Here is a 22,600-nt window from a genome sequence, read left to right on the forward strand (position 1 = left end):
TAAAAAAAAGATACAAATCGGAAAATCCGCTTCACAAGAATAAAAAAAAAATGTAAATGAGAGAAAAAGTGGCCGACAAGTCTCACTGCACACACGGCTCATTTTGCCTCTTTCACGTATTACACGCGGCCCGGACGACTTCCTTCTTTATTTATTTACTTACGTTACTTATCTCTAGCCATTTCCTTCTCCGTTTTTTAATTCTGATTATTCTTGTAGAGAGTATTCTGTTGCAAAGTGTTTTGTTGCAAGTTGATTTTTCTGAAAATGCTGCAGATATTGACTTCTATAATTTTTATGCCAAATATATAATAATTTCAAAAAAATTAACATTTCACAGTATAAAAAGTTTGTTGAAAATAGAAAAATTATTTTTTTTTTTTTTTTTTACTAGAATGACATATTAATTTTTTGTTATTTAGATAAGTTGCCATCGGATCTAATAAAATTTACTTAAAACATTTTTTTCCGTTTTGCGTATAGATAGTTTTGTAGTGAAGAATATTCTTCTTAAAATATATGGAAAGGAATTTACGTTGCCAAATGTTTCCAATCTACGTAAATTTTTTTTCTCTACATTCTTTTATTCAGGATATTTTTCATTCCAACTTTCGAATTATGAAAACAAAATAAAATATTTCAAGTAAATGTTATTATGTATTCAAAGGCAACTATTGAAATAATAAAGAATTAATATATTATTTTTCGTTTATAATAAAGTTAACGATTTCTTCCATCTCTGTAAAATTTTTTAAAACTCTAAAAATTGTTTTCTATATAACGTTTAATTTGATTAAAACGAGAATCATATTAATATTTGTAATAATTTCAAAGAAAACAACTTGTAATACTTAACACGAATAACTTTCTACATATTATTCTCTCTATTTATTCTTTTCGTTTATATACGTTTCTATTTAGTTTCCTTCTTCTTTTTTTTTTTTTTTTTTTTTTACGTTTGTTTTCTACGTCTTGTTTTCTATATTTGCGTTCTCTGTCTACTTCCGTTTCTTTTCCTTGCGAAGTATGTCACTCCACGGGAGACACGCTATAGCTGATCTAATTGGGGGCGGGTTGGTCTTGGACAACCACGACGTGAACAATAAGCGTTTTGTACAACAAAACAAAGACCAGTATGCATGCGTGGCACGAGAAAAGGTAGATTTACATAGGTATATTACTTAATACATTGCGCTTAAATCTCTCTCTTTCTCTATTTCTCTACACAATCCCACTGCCATCTATGATACATTCTTTCTATCTCTTTAACTATCTATTTCTGTTTTTATAAGTTTCTAAATTTATATCTGCCTGATATAAAATATATATCATTTTTTTTTCTCTCCTCTTTTTTATTTTTCTGTTCTACCTATTATATTATTCTCTCTTTCTCTCTGTCTTTTTCTTTCTCAGCTTACAGACACGATTTTATTCTTGGCTTTCTTGTTTCTGAGATATCTATGATTTCTCTTGTTTACGTTCTTTTCGATAAAGTCTGATCGGAAGTCCTTTATTTCTGATACGCCTTCTCGATCCTTGTAATCCCTTTTTCTGAAAGTATTTTGTTAAATGAATAAGTAAGATGAATTTAGATTTTTTTGTGAAAGAAATAACCCCCTGATGATGATAAATTCATGATGAATAATTACATGCACTTTATTTAATTTAAATTTTTATATTATTATTATTTTTTGAAATGAAATTAAGAAAATTAAATTTTCGTGAATTCTTATAAAGTATCTTTTCAGATGAAATTATTTTGGAAATTTAAAAATAATATTTCTAAATATAATCATTATAAAATTTAATATCTAATTGGAAAAACTTGTGATTACAGAATTAAAATTTTTTCAATCGCTTGGAATGATTTAAAATCAAATAAAAAATTATAAAAAATGTAAAGAGTTTTAATAATTTAAAAAATAAGAATTAATGTGCATACTTTTTACAAAAAGAAAAAAAATTCATTCTTTTTCGCATTTTAAATATTATCGTTAAGGGGTTAACTTAATCATCATCATTAACTTATTAGAGCGCAAAATATTTAAAATGACCAGAAGCATATATACAAAATGGTCTATGTAACTAGGACAAAATTTTTTTCTGGTTGCAATTAAAGAAAAATATTGCAAGAAAAAGATGAATAGTTGAAAGAGACCTTTTCAGAATTATATTTTGCATAAATCTAAGGATGCGTATACATTACTTAGTTGCACAATTTTTCTTAATCGACATAATATAAAATTACAAATCGTTATTCTATATATAATATAATTAAAAAATAATTATAAAATATATTTTAAATAAATTCTTTCATTAATAAAAATGTTCATTATCAAAAAATTTGATTTCTAATTAATTATTACACGGAATAATTGTATGAATTATAAAAAAAAAAATTATTAATAAATATGAAATATTTATAAAAATATTTTACAAATATCCAATAATTTTTTATACGGAATAAGAAAATCATACATTTCATATGCAAAAAAATATACAATTCTACTAAAAAAAAAAAAATTATGCAAGATGTATACGCACCTCGTTATACTTGCGAAAAGATTACAGTCGTGAAAAGTCCTCTTTGAATCATTCATATTTTTCCTTTTAACATTTTTTTAACAGCAACCAGAAAAGAGGTATGACTTGTCCCAGTTGCATGGTCCACCTTTTATATGTGCACTTGCTTTCCATTCCACGCTCCTAATCGTGTTTCGCCACGGTCAAATTTCACCGTGCTTGCTCTTGTATCTCACGTCCACGCAACTATGACGAAGCTGTAAATTAATCTGCTACGGTTTTTATGTTTTCAATTCAATTATGTGTCTTTTTCGTCGAAAAATTATTAATCTTCGATTCATATCATATCATTGGGTCATGGATGATGCAAAACAATTTTAATTAAATTATTTAATTTAAAAAATAATAATTTTAAATTTTAGGAAAAATTATATATAATTATATACAAATATTTATATTAATAAATATTATTCAAATTATAGTTATTTATATTGTAGTGTAAAATTAAGAATTGATGAAAGAAAGGTGAAAATTCTTGAATTAAGGGTGAAAAACATTTGAAAATAACACGGCTTAGAAATTCTTGCAAAACTTTTAAAGGTGTAAGAAACAAAATACGAAATATTTATTTCTTGAAAAACGTTTGCAAAATTATTAAAAGTGAATGCAAACATATGAATGTTATGCTCATTTTTGTTACACAACTGTCTCATTTCATTTAACATAAATTAATTTAATAAAAAATAAAAAAAATTTTGTACACTAACTATTTTTTTATATTTTTAACTATGTATTTGTTTTTGCTTTCAAAATTCTAAAGGTACGACTATGTTATAGGACATTCTATATATATATATATGTATTCATGGAAAACTTTTGGAGAATTGAAGAAAATCAAGCTAAACACAAAACTTGATACAAAAATGTCAATTGAAGTTTATTTATTAAGTTACAAACAATTTAAATTTATATTGAAATGAGATAGAAATAGTGTTAAGCAGTAGAAAAGAGTATAATATTTATGTACTTGTGTTTATTTTTAACAATTTTTTATAAAGTTATATTCTAAATTTATTTTTATGAGAAGTTACAACAAAAATTTGTAATAAAACAAGACACTGATTGTATTAAAAAATTTTAAAAACCATTGCAGAATTAAAGATTAGGAATTTATTGCCACTCTGTATTAATTTCAATTCATCGCGAGTCTAGTAAACTTTATCAATTTCTGTTCAATTTATTTTTTACATTATTCTCAGCAATATCCAAAACAAAAGTTAATATGTGTATATATAGTAAAATTTGGATAATTATAAAAATCTACTTACGTAAATGTCCATTATTCATGCCCACTAATTGTAAGAAAAATATCCTTTGGCATAGACGATATATTTATTTTGACTCTTTTTATCTACTATCTATGTTTATCTAGTAAATATAAAGGAAATTTCAAAATTTGGTCGAATCATATTAAAATTAAAACTTCCAATACAATAAAGCCTCTTTTACAACAACACAATTACGACACTATAGTGTATAATGGATATTATCGCACAATATAAATACAAAATCAATAACATTGTTTAGATAATAATCTGAATATTTAATCTTATATGTATATGCAATCAATATCTATCATACAATGACGATAGATCGTGAAAAAGGATCGTCCAAATATTGGATGAATTCCCAAAAATTCAAATTCATGCACATTATATGGAATAGTACTGAAATTTAATTCTTTGTATTTTGTCAACACAGAAAAAGAGGCAGAAAAATAAAAAAAAAAAAAAAACAAGCATCAAAATAAATATATCGATAAGTTTATGATATACCAAAGGAAATTCTTTTCCAATAATGGAGATGACTATTAAATAATTTTAATACATTTACGTCATAGATTATTTCAACAATTATCCAATGTTTATTATATATTACATAAATGTTCGGCTTGAATTTCAATTTTTGATCCAACTTATACTATTTTAACTATGTATATTTTAACCATAAAGAACACGTTGTAAACGCTTCTATAAAAATATAAATCGATGCCAAGTTATGTAATTTGATCCGTTCCAACCAGCGAAAGGTATGGTAATAACAAAACCGACCTCTATAGTACGTATATGCTACGTACTCACTTGCTTTCGCTTATTTTCACAGCTTCGCAAAAGATTTCCTTTTTCCTTTTCTGATCCCTCTTCCTACATCTTTACATACTCATACGTCTTTATCTTTGTCTTTGAATCCCTTCTTGTTCGAGGTCAGACTATAAAAACCTTGTTTCCTTCAACATTGTTTCGATTTTCGAATAAAATAAATGAAGAAAAATCGATACAACGATATGAAACAAGATCAAAACTTTACAATGTTTATTCTGTGATTACAATGTTTTTCTTTCAATTTTCTTCCTTTCTTTTTATTTTGTTTCTTTTTATTCTATCTATCTATCTATCTATTTATCTAAGTCTTAATCTTTCTCTCTCTCTTTTCATTTTTTCGTTTCTATTCGCCTCAGTCCTTAGTTGTCCATTGTCCACTCGCCGTCCTATTTTAGAACAGCATGGCTTCCAAGCACTCTTTAGATACGAATCAAGAAAATTCGCGCGAGGGTGGGCTGCCCTGACATCACGTTTCCACCATCTTAAGCAGGGTAGAAGTTTCTCAAATGTTGTGACGATACATCATGCCTAATTTTTTTTTATTATTATTCTTTTTAATAATTTTTTTTTTTTTTTTAATTTTTATCTCTGCCTATCTCTCTCTCTTTCTCTCTGTTTCGTTTATATACGATGCAATTGATTGCGAACACTATTCATATGTATTTTTTATCACATATATTTTTAAAAGAGGTAAGAGTCATTCGATGTTAAGACTCGTCGATGATTCTTCTCGTAGAACGATAGAAATAAGAAAAAACGATGTTCGCAACATTCCATTTAAAACATATTATTTATATATAATATATTTATATATTTATTATTTTTTCTTCTTTCTTTTTTTTATTTTTTTTTTTTTTTTTAACATATGCTCCGTAGGCTAGTTTAGATGATGTTGCAGATAGAAGACCAATCATACTTGCGGTTTTCATGTTTTAGGATACAGTCATATAATATACGAAGAAAATTCTAGATAATTTAACCCCAGACATCTCGTCCTGATTACGACAAGGAGCAAGAGAGAATGCACTTTTTATTTCTTTTCTTTTTTTTTTCTCCTTTTTTTTTCTTTTTTTTTTTTTTTTTTTTTTTTGTTTTATGTAGTACAAAATGTCTCATTTAATTTTGTCATTTGAAATATTTTTGTTATGTATAAAATTTCATAAAAATATTTTATATGAAATTATGTAATTGTGTAATTTGCTATATATCAAAAAAGTAAAAATTTTAAAATATTTTTATTTTCTATGATCATTTTAAAAAGAAAATCAATTATATACAGTAGTAAATTCTTATCTAAAAATCACTAAGATTGTACAAATGAATCATATTAAATCTTTTCATTATTACAAATTAGAATAAATTTGTCATTAAAAAAATAAATTTATTCTACTATTTACAAACAACCAATACGTGCAATATTTTTATAAAATTTCAAATATTTGAAATAATATTTCATATGACATAAAAATTAGTTGAAACATATAAATATATACAGGGTGTTCACATTATTATTTGTGTCAATTTTTCAGCCGTATATCACAATTCGAAAAAAAATTTTAATAGATAATAAAAATTTACTTATAGATAATATGCAATATAAGAATAATAAAAATTTCAGGAACATTTTTATTTTATTTTATTTTATTTACAGTAAGTACAAATTATCGTAAATTTAAATATGATAATTATTGTAAATTTAAATATATATAAATGAATCATATAATTTATTTCTATAATATTGTATAAAAAGTTAATACGAGCAAAATAATAGAAATTTTCCATTCTTATTCATCAAGTAAGTTTACAATATTTGGAAATTGTTTTTTCATTACATCATTGCATACAAGCTGAAAAATCATGAGTGAATACTTTGTATACGTATTAAGGTAGAACGAAAATATTAAAATTGTAAGATTATTTTTTATAAAAAATCGTTTCACCTTTTAGATTTAATATGCAAAATTTTTTGTAAAGTTAATTTTTGAAGTGTCGCGAGAATTTTGAAATTTTTTTCTTTTGTTTTTTTTTATTTATTTTTTTTAATTCTAAATCTTTTTTATTTCAAATTTTTGTCTTATTCTAAATCTAATTCATATATTTTCATTTAAAATTTTTTAAAATTTATTTTTAACAAGAACTAAATTATTGTTAATTATTAAAAAAAAATGGATTAAAATCAATGAAAATAATCATTTATAGATTTTATGACACTTTGCAAAATTTTATTAGATTTTAGTTCTACAAATATTATTATATGGAAAATAATTCTTATTTGTTTATTGAAAATTATGAACCGCGAAAAAGAATTTTGCTTCTATGTTTCGTTCCACCTTAATATTTTATTTATTACAATTTTTCTATTCCTTTTCTTTTCTTTTTTTTTTTTTTTTTTTTTTTCAATCAGTTTTAATTTCAGTCATCGTAACATACAGAATTAATATATTCATGAATTTTTAGAAAATCGATTTCAAAGATCAGAACAAACAAAAATTGGTATGCAAAAATGATTAAATATTATTTATTAACTTTTTACCTTAAAAATTAATTCATCATAGCGTGTCATACTGAAATCGAAAAAAATTGGTATGATGGGACAAAAAAAAGCATTTGATGATATATTTAATCTCTTTTGGTCGATTTTATACAAGATCTTTTATAATAGTCAAATGTGAACTTTTCTTGGATATTTTTTCATAAATTTTATATAATAATATAATTTACAAATAAATATAACAAATAAGTATAATAAAAAAATATAACTCGTCTATAAATATAATTTTGTAATAATTTTATTCCTAAAGACAAGAAACTTTAAATTATTTAAATACTTTTTTTTATTAAATAAGATGACAACAAAAAATTTCAAAATAAAAAAAATATGCATTAAAAAAATAAAAATTAATAAATTATAATTTGTCTTTTTAATATTTGACACAAAATTCGCGATATTATATCGAATATATAATCGAGTTATTGTTTGATTCGATATTATATAGGACAAAAGATTAAATTGTAAACAATTTAAGTTTGCAATAAATGAAGGGAAGAAAAAAGAGCGAGATTAGTCTATCATCATATCGTCGCGACGAGTCGTCTCATTCTATCTACGTCTTGCTTCGTCAAATGCGTTAAATTGCTTATAATTTAATAAATAAGTCTCAATCGATAGTTTCGTATACCAAGTTTTGCATTTATTTTGATCTCTGAATCTCTTTAGAGATGTTTAAAAATATTCCACGAATATATTAACATTCTGTATTACACGTGTACATTTTATTATGAGTATGCATTTACGTATACAAATTTTAGAATCTAGTAGAAATTAGATATTGCAATTTTTCTGTTTTATCCGTCGAACTCGGACATGGAGAAATTCCGTTGTAATTACCGGGTTTTACATTGATTCGCTACATTCCGACGAGAGATAATGTTTGTGTAGTAGTTTTACTGTTTTGTCGGTTTGCGGAACGGTCGATGAGTTCGCTGGCGAATTGGAATCCGAACGATTTCGAAATTAAACCGCGTGCGTAATGAGCGGGACTTTTTTTATCCTCGTACGGTAAAGTAGAAACAGAAAAATAAATTATTCTTTCTTTTCAGAGACATATTATTTTATTGAATCAATTAGAAAAATAATTGCACATTATAAATTACAATGATTTATAGTAATTTAAATTAAATTTAAATAAAATTAAATAGAAATAGCATTTGAAGAATAGAAATAATAGAAGAATTATAGAAATTCAAGTGAAGAATTATAAAAAAAATTTTTCATCTAATTTTCAAAAAATTTTATTTTATAAGATCTAATAAATTCTATAATACGAATTATTTTATATAATTCTATAATTAATATTATTAATATATATTCTTAAGTACACATATTAATATCATACATACTCGTGAAAATTTATTTATATTTTTACAAAATTCTTAACTTCTTATAATATTATATGATTTTCGATTTTTATTATATTCATATATATATATATATACGTTTTCATTTGTTAAATCTTATTTGATTTTTTCATTAAAATTTAAAGTAATCTTCTATTTTCATATTTTCTTAAAAATTATATAACTTATTAAAGATATGTTTTTTATAATAATTTCTAATTCTCATTTCAAAATATTTATTCAACAAAAATTATTTCAAGACTATTATTTTCTCTCTAAACACAAATTAAATTATAAAGGGTTAAAAATTGATTAAAACATTTATTAAGAATTTATATTTTTTTTAAATTCTTATAATTCAATGATCTACATTTTTATCATAAAAATATTATCATAAAGTTTTTTAGAAAATTCTTTTTTAAAAATTTATACTATTAAATATAGTTTAATTTAGTTTATTAGTTTATCCAGTCGAAAGTAAATTCAAAATTAATGAATTCTTAATAAATCTTTTTATTTATTAAAAATTTTGAAAAAATATAAATTATGAACAAATATATTAATTATTCATTAATAATTGTTTTAATAAAAATCTAACTTTAATTTCTTATTTAATAAAATTTGTTTAATCAATCAATCACTCATTAAAATCAATTACTATGTCTAAATTTTTCAAGATATTTTTCGAACGAAGTTACAAGTTTGCCCAAATGGCTAAACTACTTATTCGCAGTATACCAAAAACTTTATGAAAATTCGTTAAGTTTTTTTCGAGAAGTTATAAACTGTTAAAGTTTCGAAGCAACTTGAGCAAACTCATCGATCGTGCTAATAATTCTGCCCGGCCAAGTGTTCTTAGTAATTAATATACGAACAGTATAAATAGAAAAATAAGTCGACTGATTCCAACTTTGAAACTTCAATATCGAATGTAATTTCTATTTAAAACGAAATAAATTCATCTTGATCTGTTTTCAAAAGTGATGAAAATTATTAATTGAAACAAAGTAACATAAGGACATGTACACATCTTTTGAGATTTCTATAAATCTATAATAATAAATGAATCAATTTCAATATTAATTTCTTACACCATTTTGAACAAATTATCAATATAAATTATTAAAATTCTATTCTTAAAGAAACGAACGAAGTTAACTACAAGGATAATATAAAAATATATAAAAAATTTAACAAAATTTCATCAATTATTTGTACATTCATAATTTCCTTCAAAATCAAGGAAACACTTCGTTCACATTTAATTCATTTCAAATTAACCGTTCTGTATTTAAAACATATTCAAAACACGAACCATTTTCATTGATTCCACCCATTTAATTTGTTTGAAATCAGTCGAATATCAATAACAAATATTATTTATTATACATAACATACAAAAAGTGAATCATTGTAAAGAAAAGAAAATTATCTCCAAAGATACGTAGATGCATGCAACATCGTAACGTTTTCTTTTCTCCTCATTCAATCATTCTCTTTCTATCTTTCTATGATCCATTTCCCTCGAGGTCGTTCGTCCCTAACAATAATAATTTTCGTTTTCAAATAGTCGACTAGTCTCGATTAATTTCAGAGAATTTTTACGGCAAGAATCGAATTCGATTCGACATGTAATGTTGTACATTGTAGACGTATTCTTCGACTGGGTCGCAAAATGTCCTGGATTCCTCGGCTTCCGGTCCCTAATAGCGCAAAGCAAATTCCAGAATATCGTACTGTACTATATGTAACTTATTCATAATTTGCTAGTATTGATAGAGTGAAATAGATGTCGATACTTCAGAGAAAATATACATGAATAATATAAATGAATATATAGAGTATATACGCTAGAGTAAATAAAAATGTCACATGAACAATATATGTCTTACTATTTTAATTTTCTAGTTTTTTCGAGTTTTGATTAATGGACAGTTCATTTTTATGCAAAATCAAATTTGTATGAATATAATCAATGAAACGGAACTTGCATCGTGTATATTTTTGTATATTCAAATTTTGAATAAATAAAGAAATATCTAACAGTTTAATAATTAAATGCATTAATGTTGTTGTATTGTTTTGGTAAATCCAATAGTGTGAATATAATGAAGTTGACCATCTTGATGTCCTTGATTTTAATGCATTAGATCTTTCTGGAATATTTAAAATCTATTGTGTAAATAAATAAAATGTGTATTCTACGAGAAAGAATGCAAAATTTGAAATTTAAAATTTAAAGTTTTATTATTTTTCATGTGTATGTTAGTATTTATTTTTTACTTATTTCATATTCTCTGAAATATCGACATGTATTATTGAATCACCTTGTGTAATAGAGAAGAATCTTCGAAAAATATCGATGTATTCTTCTATCATTAGTGAACAGTAGTTGTATATTCTTTTTATTTCAGTTATTTGTATTTCTTGAAACCCTCTGTAACAATATTTGATTGAGAAATTGCATGGTATATTTATAAACTTTTTTATATCACGAAAATTTGTATAATAATCATCTCTCAAATTATATATATTTTTTTTTTCAGAAAGTATATATCTTAATGAAACTAATATATATATGTATTTGTATTTTTTAATTATTTTATTTTAATTTCTTATTATATTTATTCAATTATGTTATAAATAATCATTTATAAAAAGATATTTAGAAAGTGAAATGAATTTAAATTTCATTAATTAGTAGCATTCATAGAGATATAAAGTTATATTATTTTAGTAGAAGTATATTTATCGAGTAGTAAAATTATTTTTTTTTTCTTTTTTCCCATATATATAAAAATTCCTACCTATCTAAAGCATTTATTTATTTTTCAATATATATACTGATTATATTAAAATATATTTTAATCGTTTAAAAAGTTTGAAATAAATAATTTATTTAATTATTTTTCTCTAATCTTTAATCACAATCTATTTCTATAGTTGAAATATATAATAAAAATATTTTTAAGATAATTATATCGCAGAAACTATAGATTTATTCGAAAATTAAATTTTATTTAATAAATAAATCAAATCTACTTATTGAATTATCAATTATTATTCTTTCTCTAATGAATCATAATCTGTCTCCAGTTACAGAGGGTTCATTTAATTTCTTCTTTATTTCGAGAAATCATCTTTCATTAGATCGATTATTATTAACATTCGATTTATTTAATTATTAAAAATTCTTTTCTTCTTCTCTGTCTCTCTTTTTAAATCAATTTCTTAAAAAAAAAAAAAAAAAAAAAAACAATAAAACAAAATTCAATTCATTCATTGATTCAAAATATATTTTATTTTTGTTAAATTCGTCCAATAAGAGCCACGAATAATTACGCTGGACAATTTTTCAAACTACACACCCAATTGGCGGGAAATTCAAACGAGATCATGTGTTTTAAATTTCAACGTTAATTCGTTTAGTTTCGTTTTGTCATCGTACATACGTATCATCGTGCATTTCGTTTCTTCGAATAATTTTATCGTATTTTTAGTTTTTCTTTGCGTGTGGTTGTCGTGTGAGAGTATATCACTATGCGTGGACTTGAATGAGCATAACGACGATGAAAAGAAAAAAAAAAGAATAGAAAAAGTATCAAGAAATTGTAAAAAAAAAAAAAACGTGACGCAAAAGACAAGGAATTTTTTTTTTTTTTTTTTTTTTTTTTTTTGGATCAAGTCTCAGGAAGTCGGGACATCCTATTGGTCGAAGATCGAAGAGACCATGGAAACAGACTTTTAAAAATTGACTGTAAAATCGAAGACGATCGATGGATCATTGACAATGGATCAATATAGAGAATTCTTTATTTCTCTCTCTCTCTCTCTCTCTTTCTCTGTCTGTCTTTCTTTCTTTCTTTTACAATTTTATCCAAAGAATGATATACCTTGTCGTATATACTTATTTTATTTTATTTCTATCATTGTTTTTTCTTCTTTTTTAGTGATTATACAGACTCATATTTTTATTATTATTTCTTTTTTTTTTTTCTTGTTTAATCGACGATCCTCGAATGTGAGACGCGCGAGGAAAGCAGGCAGATTGATACCTTCCTTTTTTAGATATTATTTTATATCGGTGTCTTCGTATATACCCCTTTGATCAAAAGCACTTCTTTAACTGATTAACCTCAACCGGCAACACGTGTTTTTGTTGAGCGTTGGATTTTGTTCGTCGTTGTTACAGATGGGCAAACTTGGTAGCAATCCATTGGCTGGACTCGCTGCTCTTGGCCTCGGAGGCCTTGCCACTCCTGCCAACACTGGCGGATTAAACCCTGCAGGTATGTGAAATATTATAGGGTAATATTAAAATGTTGCTCATGTGACGTTGAGTTATTAAGTAATCTAGAAGATTTTCTTGTTTCGGTTAAAAGAAAAATAATGTACTCCTACTTTTCTTAACAAGAAAAAAATTATAAATATTGATTTTATAAAAATCGTGATTTTAGAAAATTAGAAATTCTTCAAAAATTTTCTATTTTTGCATCTGGAAATAATTGTTCCGATTTAAAACTGTTACCAATTCAAGTTTAACTGTTTTAAATATTGTTTTAAATTCAGAGAAAAAAAGAACTTAAAAAAAAAAAATAGAAATTGAACAATAAACTTTCATCCAGGAATCTTATGAGAATTTTTTTATGAATTCACTGTAATTGAACAAAATTAAACATAAATGTTTGTGTAAAATACATTAAATATATGATCCAACATACATCCAATTTCTTAACACTATCTATAGAATAGTATTATACAATCTATAGAATTATATAATCTATAGAATATTATACAAATAAGGATATAACTTTTTTAGTTAATTAATAATTCATAATAAATTTAAATTTGAGTTAATTTTTTATAAGAATAGCAAAAATTGAATACTTTTTCTCATAAATATAGGTAAAAGAAACAATTAAAATAAATGAATTTTTATCAATGAAAGTGAACAAGAATGAATAAATGAAAATAATTCTATAATTAGTTACATTTAGACTTATCTAAAATTTCATTTTATATATGATATGTTTTAAAGTAAGAAATGCATAATTCAATCTCTTTTCTATTCTAATTTTGTTATTCTTATCTGTTTCAATATTTAAAAATATTTTCATTTTTAGTTTCACCATCATTCTACTTTCTTTTCCTACTATGTTAATCTTTGTTAAAATATGTTTCTTTATTAATAAAGAAAATACAATTATAATTTAATTTTTACACATATATTGGAGTAAATCAAAAGATTTATTCTTTACAAAGAAATATTATAAGATATTGTTTCATGAAAGTTAAAAATTTAAGTTATACTAAAATATTCCTATACAACTTCCTAAACATTTCTTTTTATTATCACAAATCTACAAAATTTAATATAAAAATCAATTTAAACAAAAATGAAAATATTATTCAAAGTTATTCTAAAGAGAGATAGAAAAACACGATAATTTTCATATTGTTCAAATATATAAAATATTTATCATATTTTTACAGCATTAGCAGCGCTTGCTGGTAGTCAACTACGTACCAGCAATACGAATAGGCAACAACCAGCAGCGAACAATCAGACGCACGAGATGACCGTGCCAAACGAGCTGATCGGTTGTATCATCGGCAAAGGTGGCACCAAGATCGCTGAGATTCGTCAAATCTCCGGTGCCATGATCAGAATTAGCAACTGTGAGGAGAGGGAGGGTGGCGCCACGGACCGTACAATCACCATTACTGGAAATCCGGACGCTGTGTCATTGGCACAGTATCTCATCAGTATGAGGTGAGTACCATGACTCTAGAATTCTAGATGTCACTTCGATTTGCCCACCATGTTGAAAGGAAAACAGTGATTCACGGGGAACGTTGGATCGTTTTAATGAATTCATTAAATGGAATTCTTATTGTTATAATTTGGATTGAATTTAAGATTGGTTTATATTGTTCTTTCAAAAGTATTTCTTAATATTGAATACATATGAATATTTATATATAATATATTACATCATGTTCAGTTATTGAACATTTATTAATTGAATATTTTATTTGTAATACAATATCTGCAAACAGTATTTATATATTAATAAATTCAGTCTAAATGTATTATATTTATTATCATTTAGTAGTACTTTTATATGATTAAAAAGATTTAATATAAAAATAAAATGAGAAATAGCTACTGTATAAATTTTTAATAAATCTTATTGTTAGTGAGAAAATTCCAACATAGGACATGTTGTCCTGAAAATTAAGATCAGAGTAAAGATCATATATTCTGTACAATTTTTTTCATTTGCTAAATATAAAATAATATTTTTCTAACGATAATATGCTAAATAAATTCATTGAAAAATACATGAATAAATGCTTGATTTGAACATAAACTGATAATAAAAGCCATAAGTTTTTCACTTGAATAGATATCACCACATATATATATACATACTATATTTATATCTGAACATGTATAGACCAATCTTTCATCGATCATCCAACGTTTCTTATATCTGATTCGTTTTTTTCTCTCCGTTTAAGGAAGAAAAAATTGTTCTGAGAATTCTTCCATTATTCCTGTCGGTACATGTCAAACTCGTCCCGGCTACGTTTTGCGAATATATCGCGACATATCACCACCAACGCCCCCACCCCCCCAAAAAAAACCCTTTTAACTTTCTAGTTTCTTTCCTTCTCTGGATCTGACGTTTAATATTCGTCAGATCAAACCTCGACTTATTGTGTATTATGTCGCCGGTGTAGAATTTTTGAACGCAAACAACCCTCTGGGCCCCGACATTGAAGAAGAAAAGAGATCCTTTTCGAACACCTCACCACCAAAAAACAAATACCCCTTTTGACTCACAACTCGTTTTTTGTGTTACACTCGTTCCTCCTGTAATTGACCTTTCTTAGCCTTGGTGTCTTGAAGGTGATCAAGTGAGACTAAGGGGAATAGTCGAATTGCCGTCATCGCGACACCTCCCATCATGTTTGTTACTCTGTTACTCTGTTGCCTCTGGCGGCGACGCGCTGGTTTTAACGAACCGACCATTAATTTTAATAAATTGATGAAACATTTTTGAAATCTTTTTTTTTTTTTTCCATTTATCACATTACTTTTTATCACATTTTAATCTCTGTTTTATATATCATCTCTGTTTACATTATTAGCAGAATGAATTGTACAATTTAAGACGTGATGAATAAGGATAATGATCTAATGATCGTTGTTCCGGTACGTCGACGCCAGAAAAGTATTATGAAAGAGGTGGTGGTGCGGCAATGAATGTTTTTCTCTACGAGAGATCGAGTTGCACCTATGTAAAAAAAAAAAAAGAAAAAAAAAAAAAAAAAGAAGAGCATCCTCGATGTGTTCATCGTCAGTGCAACGTGTGTACCGCCACCTCGGTCTCTCTAGCGATACAGGTGAGATATTCTCGTAGTGAAGTAAGGTTAGACACAGCCAGTGAAGAAAACCTCAGCGTACCAAAGGGATCGACGTCAACGTGGAGTCGCCGGAGGACATCTTCGTCTACCACGATGGAAGAGGATATCTTAATCCTTTGTTTCCAGGTCCTGCTTTCCAGGTCCAGTACCCTGAGTATCCTGCAGACACAACTCCGCTCAACATTTGTTTCCCATTTGTCGCTGGCTGTCCTTTCAAGCAAAAAAAAAAAAAAAAAAAGATTAAGGATTTTCTTTTTTTTTTCTTTTTCTTTTTTTTTTTTTTTCTTTTTCTTTTAAGAAGAGTATATTTATAAACAATCACGATAACAAATCAAATATGACACGTAGTCGAACGTATTCCAGTAATATATTGTTTCTGTTTTAATAGACAATTTTTTCCCGAAGAGTCCTGTGAAAAAAAGAGAAACTATGCATCACTACAGTTCCTTTTTTTTTTTTTTAATTTTTTAAAAAATTTTTCTTCTTATTTGATCCTATTGATTGTTCGGTTCTCGATAATCCAGAGTTTCTTTTCAGTCGATAAAAAAAAGCTTTTGGCGAAGGCTTATTTTTTCTTTTTTTTTTTTTTTTTTTTTTTTTTTTTTTATGAATAAATTTATTTGATTCTAATTTTTTTTATATAAATAGAGCCGTATTTGATCATTTGGATATTCTTAATAAATATTAGAAAATTTGAAAATAATTGATTAAATTGGAAAGTTTAAAACTTCAATGAAATATTATTAAATTATTAAATTTAAAAATATTTTTTAAATTTGATTTTCTCTCCTTGAACTTTTAATTCAATCCTGTCGCATCTAATAATAACATATTCACAAAAAAACTTATAGCCAATTTATTTTTATAAACTATTTCTGTAATTATATATTTTTCATAAATTATTTTGCACATTAATCACTATACAAAAACATTATTACAATTGTTACAAATAAGATCTAACCTTAAAGGTACCATATGATCATCAAAATGCATATTACTCACAATTTAATTCTCCTATTGTGTAAAAAATTCTTTCAATTGTGTCATAGCTATGAATTTTTAAATGGATATATTATATTTCAATAAAATTCAATATTCAAGAAGTATATAAAAATTCAAGTAAAATAGGAGAATTAGAAATGAAAAATTCAATCTAAAATGAAATCCTAATTAAATTAAGCCAAAATACATAATTCAATATTTCATACAATATTGCTTTCGCCAAAAGTATCATGCAATCGCATCTTTTATGTCTTAATTTTTTTACGTTTCTTCACTGATCATTACGTTTTATTAAAAAAAGAATTTACGGATGCAGACACCTCCTAAAATTATATTTATAAATATTCAACGTAACATCGTATTATGGGACTAATAAATCTCTTTATATTTTTTTTGTGGCAATGTCTCGAATTTCAAGAAATAAAAAAAAAAAAAAAGATACGGGTACTGACGTAGTTGTCGAGGAGATTCGAGACAAGTGAAACATCATTCCGATAGCGCGTGTATTGAAACGAGAGTCCCCTCTGGAAACGAGCAACTATCCCCTTATTTGCTGCTCCTCGAAATAGCACGAGTACCACAAGTGTCCAATATATTATATATTTAACCGTCGTTAACGCGCGGATCGTAAAACCTATTCTTCACACTCTATTTCTTCCCCCTTTTTACGAATTATAATCCATATTATATTTTATTCCAGATTGTCACTCATATATATTTTTATACTTACTGCATTTAAAATAGCAACCGAAAATATATCTCATCATATATTCCCGATTATTACTTCTTGTATACCTTAGCCTCAACACCACTTGGTCGTCATGATTATTAAGTATCGTGTTATCATCCCTCTAAGCACAATCCCGTGGCCAAGATCTGCACTCTGCCGCGTTCAATTCCTTTTACTCTGACGTAACCTGAAAGTGACGTACGAGCCAATTATCGCGAAGCGATTTGCTGCATTAACGTCATGAATGGTGAACTATCGGTAATGTCGTTCCCGATAATATCGTCGCAGAGTGCAAGTGCTGAGCCCCATTTAGTTTGATTTCCGCTTTTCAGTGACTCGCAGAGCCATGCTACGTTCCATCCATTAACAATGTATCTGTAATACGATACCACTTTGAAAAAAATCGTGAAATATCTGCCAAAAATTTGGAATCACTTTCCTCGTTCCATTTATATTCAATTCTCTATTAATTAAATAATTCCCTTTGACGGATCTTTTTATGGAATAATTATTTTTTGATTGAAAAAGATCTTTGATCAAGCTTATGGACATACTTTTTTTTTTTTTTTTTTTTTAGTTTAGTTTAGTTTAGTTTAGTTTAGTTTATATTATATAGTGATTCCGAAATTTTGACTAATATAATTCAAACATGTTCATTCATCTGATCACTTCAATAATCAGCATTTTTTACGTCATATGCAACGAATTATGGCTCTGTGCTACACCGGAAAAAGGGACGCTATGTATTTGTAGATCATCATTTTCTTGTTTTTTAAAAATTAAAAAAGAAAATATTTTTTAATTAATTTGCAAAATTATTGTATTCGTAATTCAAACGAATGCACTTGAACGTCTCTTTCGATGGTAAGTACTCCTTGCAGCGCGTCCTCCGCATCGGGATGTTGTTTTTAAAGGTCCTCAAGTTTCCATCTTGAGATCAACGAAACGTGACTGCTCTGTGTTGTTCGATCACAAAGACGATACAGAGAGATACCGATGATTCGTCGGTCCATGGTGTCTGAAGGATAATAAAACGCATCTCGATGCTGGAAAAACTGTCCCCACCCCCCCCATAAAGAACCACGTAGCCGGTGTACGTGAGAATATCACGCTCCATAGAACACACCTGTGGCATAACTTTCTGAAGCCTGTTGAAAACCTTGCGACTCAATTTCTTTCTTTTTTTCTAATTTCTTTTTTTTTTTTTTTTTTTTTATCTTCTTTTTCCTCTTCTTTTCACCTATATATCACATTTAGCAACCATACTTACACCACGACTCTATTTAATCAATATAACAATTCTAGCGATTCGTCTTTTTCTTTTACTATATCTCATTCACCGATCAATTAGCGTTTCATTTTCTTACCCTGTTTCATATATATCGCTCTTTTTTTTTCTTTTTCTTTTATCTTCTCTCTTCGTTTACAACACTCTCAGAAACAAAATGAGAAAAGAAAAAGAAAGAAACATGTACGTCACGTCATACATTTTTACATAAACTACATACATACATACTGTTTTTTATACGAGAGAAACGTTCCCACCCTCACCTTTTTACATTTTGTGTCTTTTCCCCAGTGTTGAACTGCAGAAAGCTAACCTAGAGGCCCAAAATACCCAAACCCCTGGCAGCGGTACCACTCCCGGGGCATCCGGGGCCAGTGCTTCTCCCTCTACCACCACTACCACTGCCTCTCCCTTGGCCAGCGCCATTCCCTTGGCTCAGCTGCTAAGCAAGCCAGGCGCCCTCAACGCCCTCTCTAGCCTCACCGCCCTCGGCGGACTCACGGAATTGCTAGGTGGCGCTGCTGGCGCGGCTGCATCCGCGCTACCTGTCCAGACAACCGGCGTGCACCGGTCGCACAAGTTCACGCCGAGGCTACGTAGCCCAGGCGCACCCGGGCCCACTGACAGCGGAAAATTCAAATCCGAGCGCACCAAGTACAACCCGTACTGAGCAAGTGATGGACAACAGGTGGAGAGACGCGAGATCAGGGAGATCATTACACGTACACGCATTACTCATCACGACTACCACCACAATTATTACCAATACCACTATAATCACAACCACCAAGATCATGATATGTACACGGAACACGAGATTTACATCGGAGAAAAGTGCGTACGGACGCCAGGGTAGCGCGAGTCCGGATATTCAAGACTTGGCTAAGGATCGGACCAACATATGCTAGTTTCTCACAGGAGTGCACACAGCGCCGCCACGCTGATGTAACGATGCGTACATTTATTCGTAGGGGTAAGACGCGCGACGATCGATTCGATCGCGGATCGAGCAATTCCTTTTTTTTTTCTTTTTTTTTTTCTTTTTTTTAAATATTTCTCACGATCATTCATTGTTTGATCCGTCGTTTTTTTTTTCTGACTCTTTCTAATTATTTTTCGAAGAGAAATTTGGAAATGACACGAGGCGAGATCCGATGCTAAGTCTTCGGACCTTCACACTAAGTGCGACACGCCCTCCGAGTTTGATGAATCTTTTATCTTCTCTTATCGCGTACCTTATTGCTTAAGGAACTGATTTTAATTTTTTTTTTTTTCTTTTTTTGTTTCTTATATTTTTGCTGTTTTCATAAATATAATATATTTAGTTTTCGAGAACTGTAATATCGTACGATATGGACAATTGAGAATAATGATGTTAGTATCCCGTGTATCTGCCAGATGGCGACTCGGAGGACGCGACCGCTTGTGCACCGTCGCAAGACAGCCTTTTTTATATGTATATGTATACATATATATATATATAATATAATTACGATGAATTATTAATTGATTAATGTTTGAAGTAAAAAAAAAAAAAAAAGGCTCTTCTTATTAGATTTAGGTAATTCCGATGTAATTTTTTCTTGTAGTTGTATAGTCGACCACTTTTGAATTGAGAGAAAGGGAGAGAGAGCGAGATAGTATGAATGTGCGAGCAGACGATTTTTAGCAATGAAATGAAAGAAAATGATTTAAAAAAAAAAAAAAATTTAGAAAGGCGTGTACGAGATTAATTATATATAATTATGATTTCTTTTTTTTTTTTTTTTTTTTTCCCGATTATATCTTTATCTTACACAAGGAATGAACGTAAAAATGCAGAGAGAGAGAGAGAGAGAGAGAGCGTGTGTGTGTTTGTGTGAGAATGACGATTGGAATGAAAGAAGATAAAATGATTAAGCGAAACGAGATAGAATGTTCAGATATACATCGTGTCCCGTAATCATGTAACCGTGCTTTAAAATCAACGCCGGACATTTTCTCCGGAAATAGAATATGGTCTATCGCGACCGAATGAAAAAGAATGGTAAAAGAGAAAAGGAAGAAAGAAGAGAATAATCACAGAGAGCTTATCTGTACCTCTGCTTGTATGAGGTATTGCGCGCTTCATCGAATGTTGTCGGTGAGCATTAAACATTGTATTCGCTAGATGAGAGAGAAAGAAAAAAAAAAAATAGAACTCATACAAAGTAATCAATCGATTTACGATAGTGGTCGTTTTATTGTAACAATAATGATGGTAATTATATACAAAATAAAGCAGAACCGTAATCATATTTCACGAGATCACGCTCGATTTATATATGTATAGATATAAATACGTATATATTATATATTTACATGTATATATAATATATATGCATATATATACATATTAATATGGAAATAGAGAAGAAAGTAAAAGATTCCCCATGCGAGTTCAGAAATTAATTAGCATTAACTAACATTTTAGATACGTATACGTCTACATTTACTTATTTACACTTACACACTATATACACACGTATACAGGTACATACAAGGATGAAGATAAAAAAAAAAAAATAAAAATAAGAGATCGTGTTTTATCGAAGAAATATCGAGTTGTTCGCTGTAAAAATCGATCGTCTTTTCTTCTCGATCAGAATTCTCTCAGCAGGTTAGAGTAAAAGAAAAAAATTGACGTACGAAGAAGGATGAATGTTACGTGTTCGGGAATGGGGAATATATAAATCGATCGAATCGATTGTAATGGCTGAAAGCGGAGAATCGAGGAGGAAAAAGAAGAAAAGACACGGCGAACGTAGATCGATTTTTAATGACGATCGAGTGCATAGGAGCTCCCAGATCAATGTTGTGTGCTCAATTTCTAGTTTGTAGCGAGAGAAAGAGGAAGAGAGAGAGAGAGAGAGAGGATATACCGAATGCATAGATCGAACAGGTGTAGATTTATGATTGTCGAGTGATAAATCGCTCATATATCAATTTTTATCGCGATTTTTGTGATCACGAATCATCCAAATTTATGATTTATTTTTTACGATTTTTTTTTTCTTTCCTCGAAATTTTAAAAATTTTTACCAAGTAAAATTTCCTTGCTTGTTTAAACAAATTTAAAAAGAAAAAACAAGTTAATAATAGCGTATTCTTTTAATTGATTTTTTTTTTTTTTTCATTTCGATATATTCGTTTATTTGATTAAAATTTTCAAAAATTAATTAATGATTGATTTTTCAATATATAATATTTAATCGGATGACTCGTGAACACAATTGCGCGATCTAGTAGAATAAATAGTACTTCATATTGCGTTTTACATTTTATACACCCATATGTAGCTCGCCTCATATATTTGGTTCTCTCTTGGAGACAATAATGATTTTCTCACGTTGGCGGCGATTTTTGTGAAAAATCTATCAAACAAAGATTCCATAAGCGAAAAAAAAAAAAAACAGAGAAAGAGAGAGAGAGAGAGAGCGTGTGAGAAGAAGAATGAAAGGGATACAATGTGAACGAGAGAAAACGATGAGATTAAAGCGATCTTTTTCTTTTTCTTTCTCATCGTCAAGGCGAGAAGGGAGGTTG

At 27.7% G+C, this 22,600-nt stretch overlaps 1 protein-coding gene and 1 long non-coding RNA gene across 13 annotated transcripts in view; one reads left to right on the plus strand and one right to left on the minus strand.

Moving 5' to 3' along the window:
• mub (poly(rC)-binding protein mub) overlaps positions 1-22,600 on the plus strand; it is a 373,736-nt gene that overhangs the window by 345,402 nt on the left and 5,734 nt on the right. For 6 of the 12 annotated variants that reach the window (XM_086910357.1, XM_086910364.1, XM_086910378.1 and 3 more), the window contains 3 exons: positions 12,775-12,871; positions 14,076-14,355; positions 19,328-22,475. In XM_086910357.1, coding sequence (XP_086766483.1) covers positions 12,775-12,871; positions 14,076-14,355; positions 19,328-19,706 — 756 coding nt within the window. In that variant the 3' untranslated portion in view covers positions 19,707-22,475. Of the gene's footprint in view, positions 1-12,774; positions 12,872-14,075; positions 14,356-19,327; positions 22,476-22,600 lie in introns of those variants that run through there. The other 6 variants (XM_086910401.1, XM_086910393.1, XM_086910406.1 and 3 more) reach the window with 1 other exon arrangement.
• LOC147658673 (uncharacterized) lies at positions 15,646-17,979 on the minus strand. The gene is made up of 2 exons (XR_015292642.1): positions 17,749-17,979; positions 15,646-16,226 (listed from the first exon to the last, which is right to left on the minus strand). It is a non-coding gene; the product is annotated as an uncharacterized LOC147658673 (long non-coding RNA).

The sequence above is a fragment of the Apis florea genome, unplaced genomic scaffold (genome assembly GCF_048593485.1).
Source record: "Apis florea isolate Af1SG1 unplaced genomic scaffold, ASM4859348v1 contig_1789_pilon, whole genome shotgun sequence".
NCBI lineage: Eukaryota > Metazoa > Arthropoda > Insecta > Hymenoptera > Apidae > Apis > Apis florea.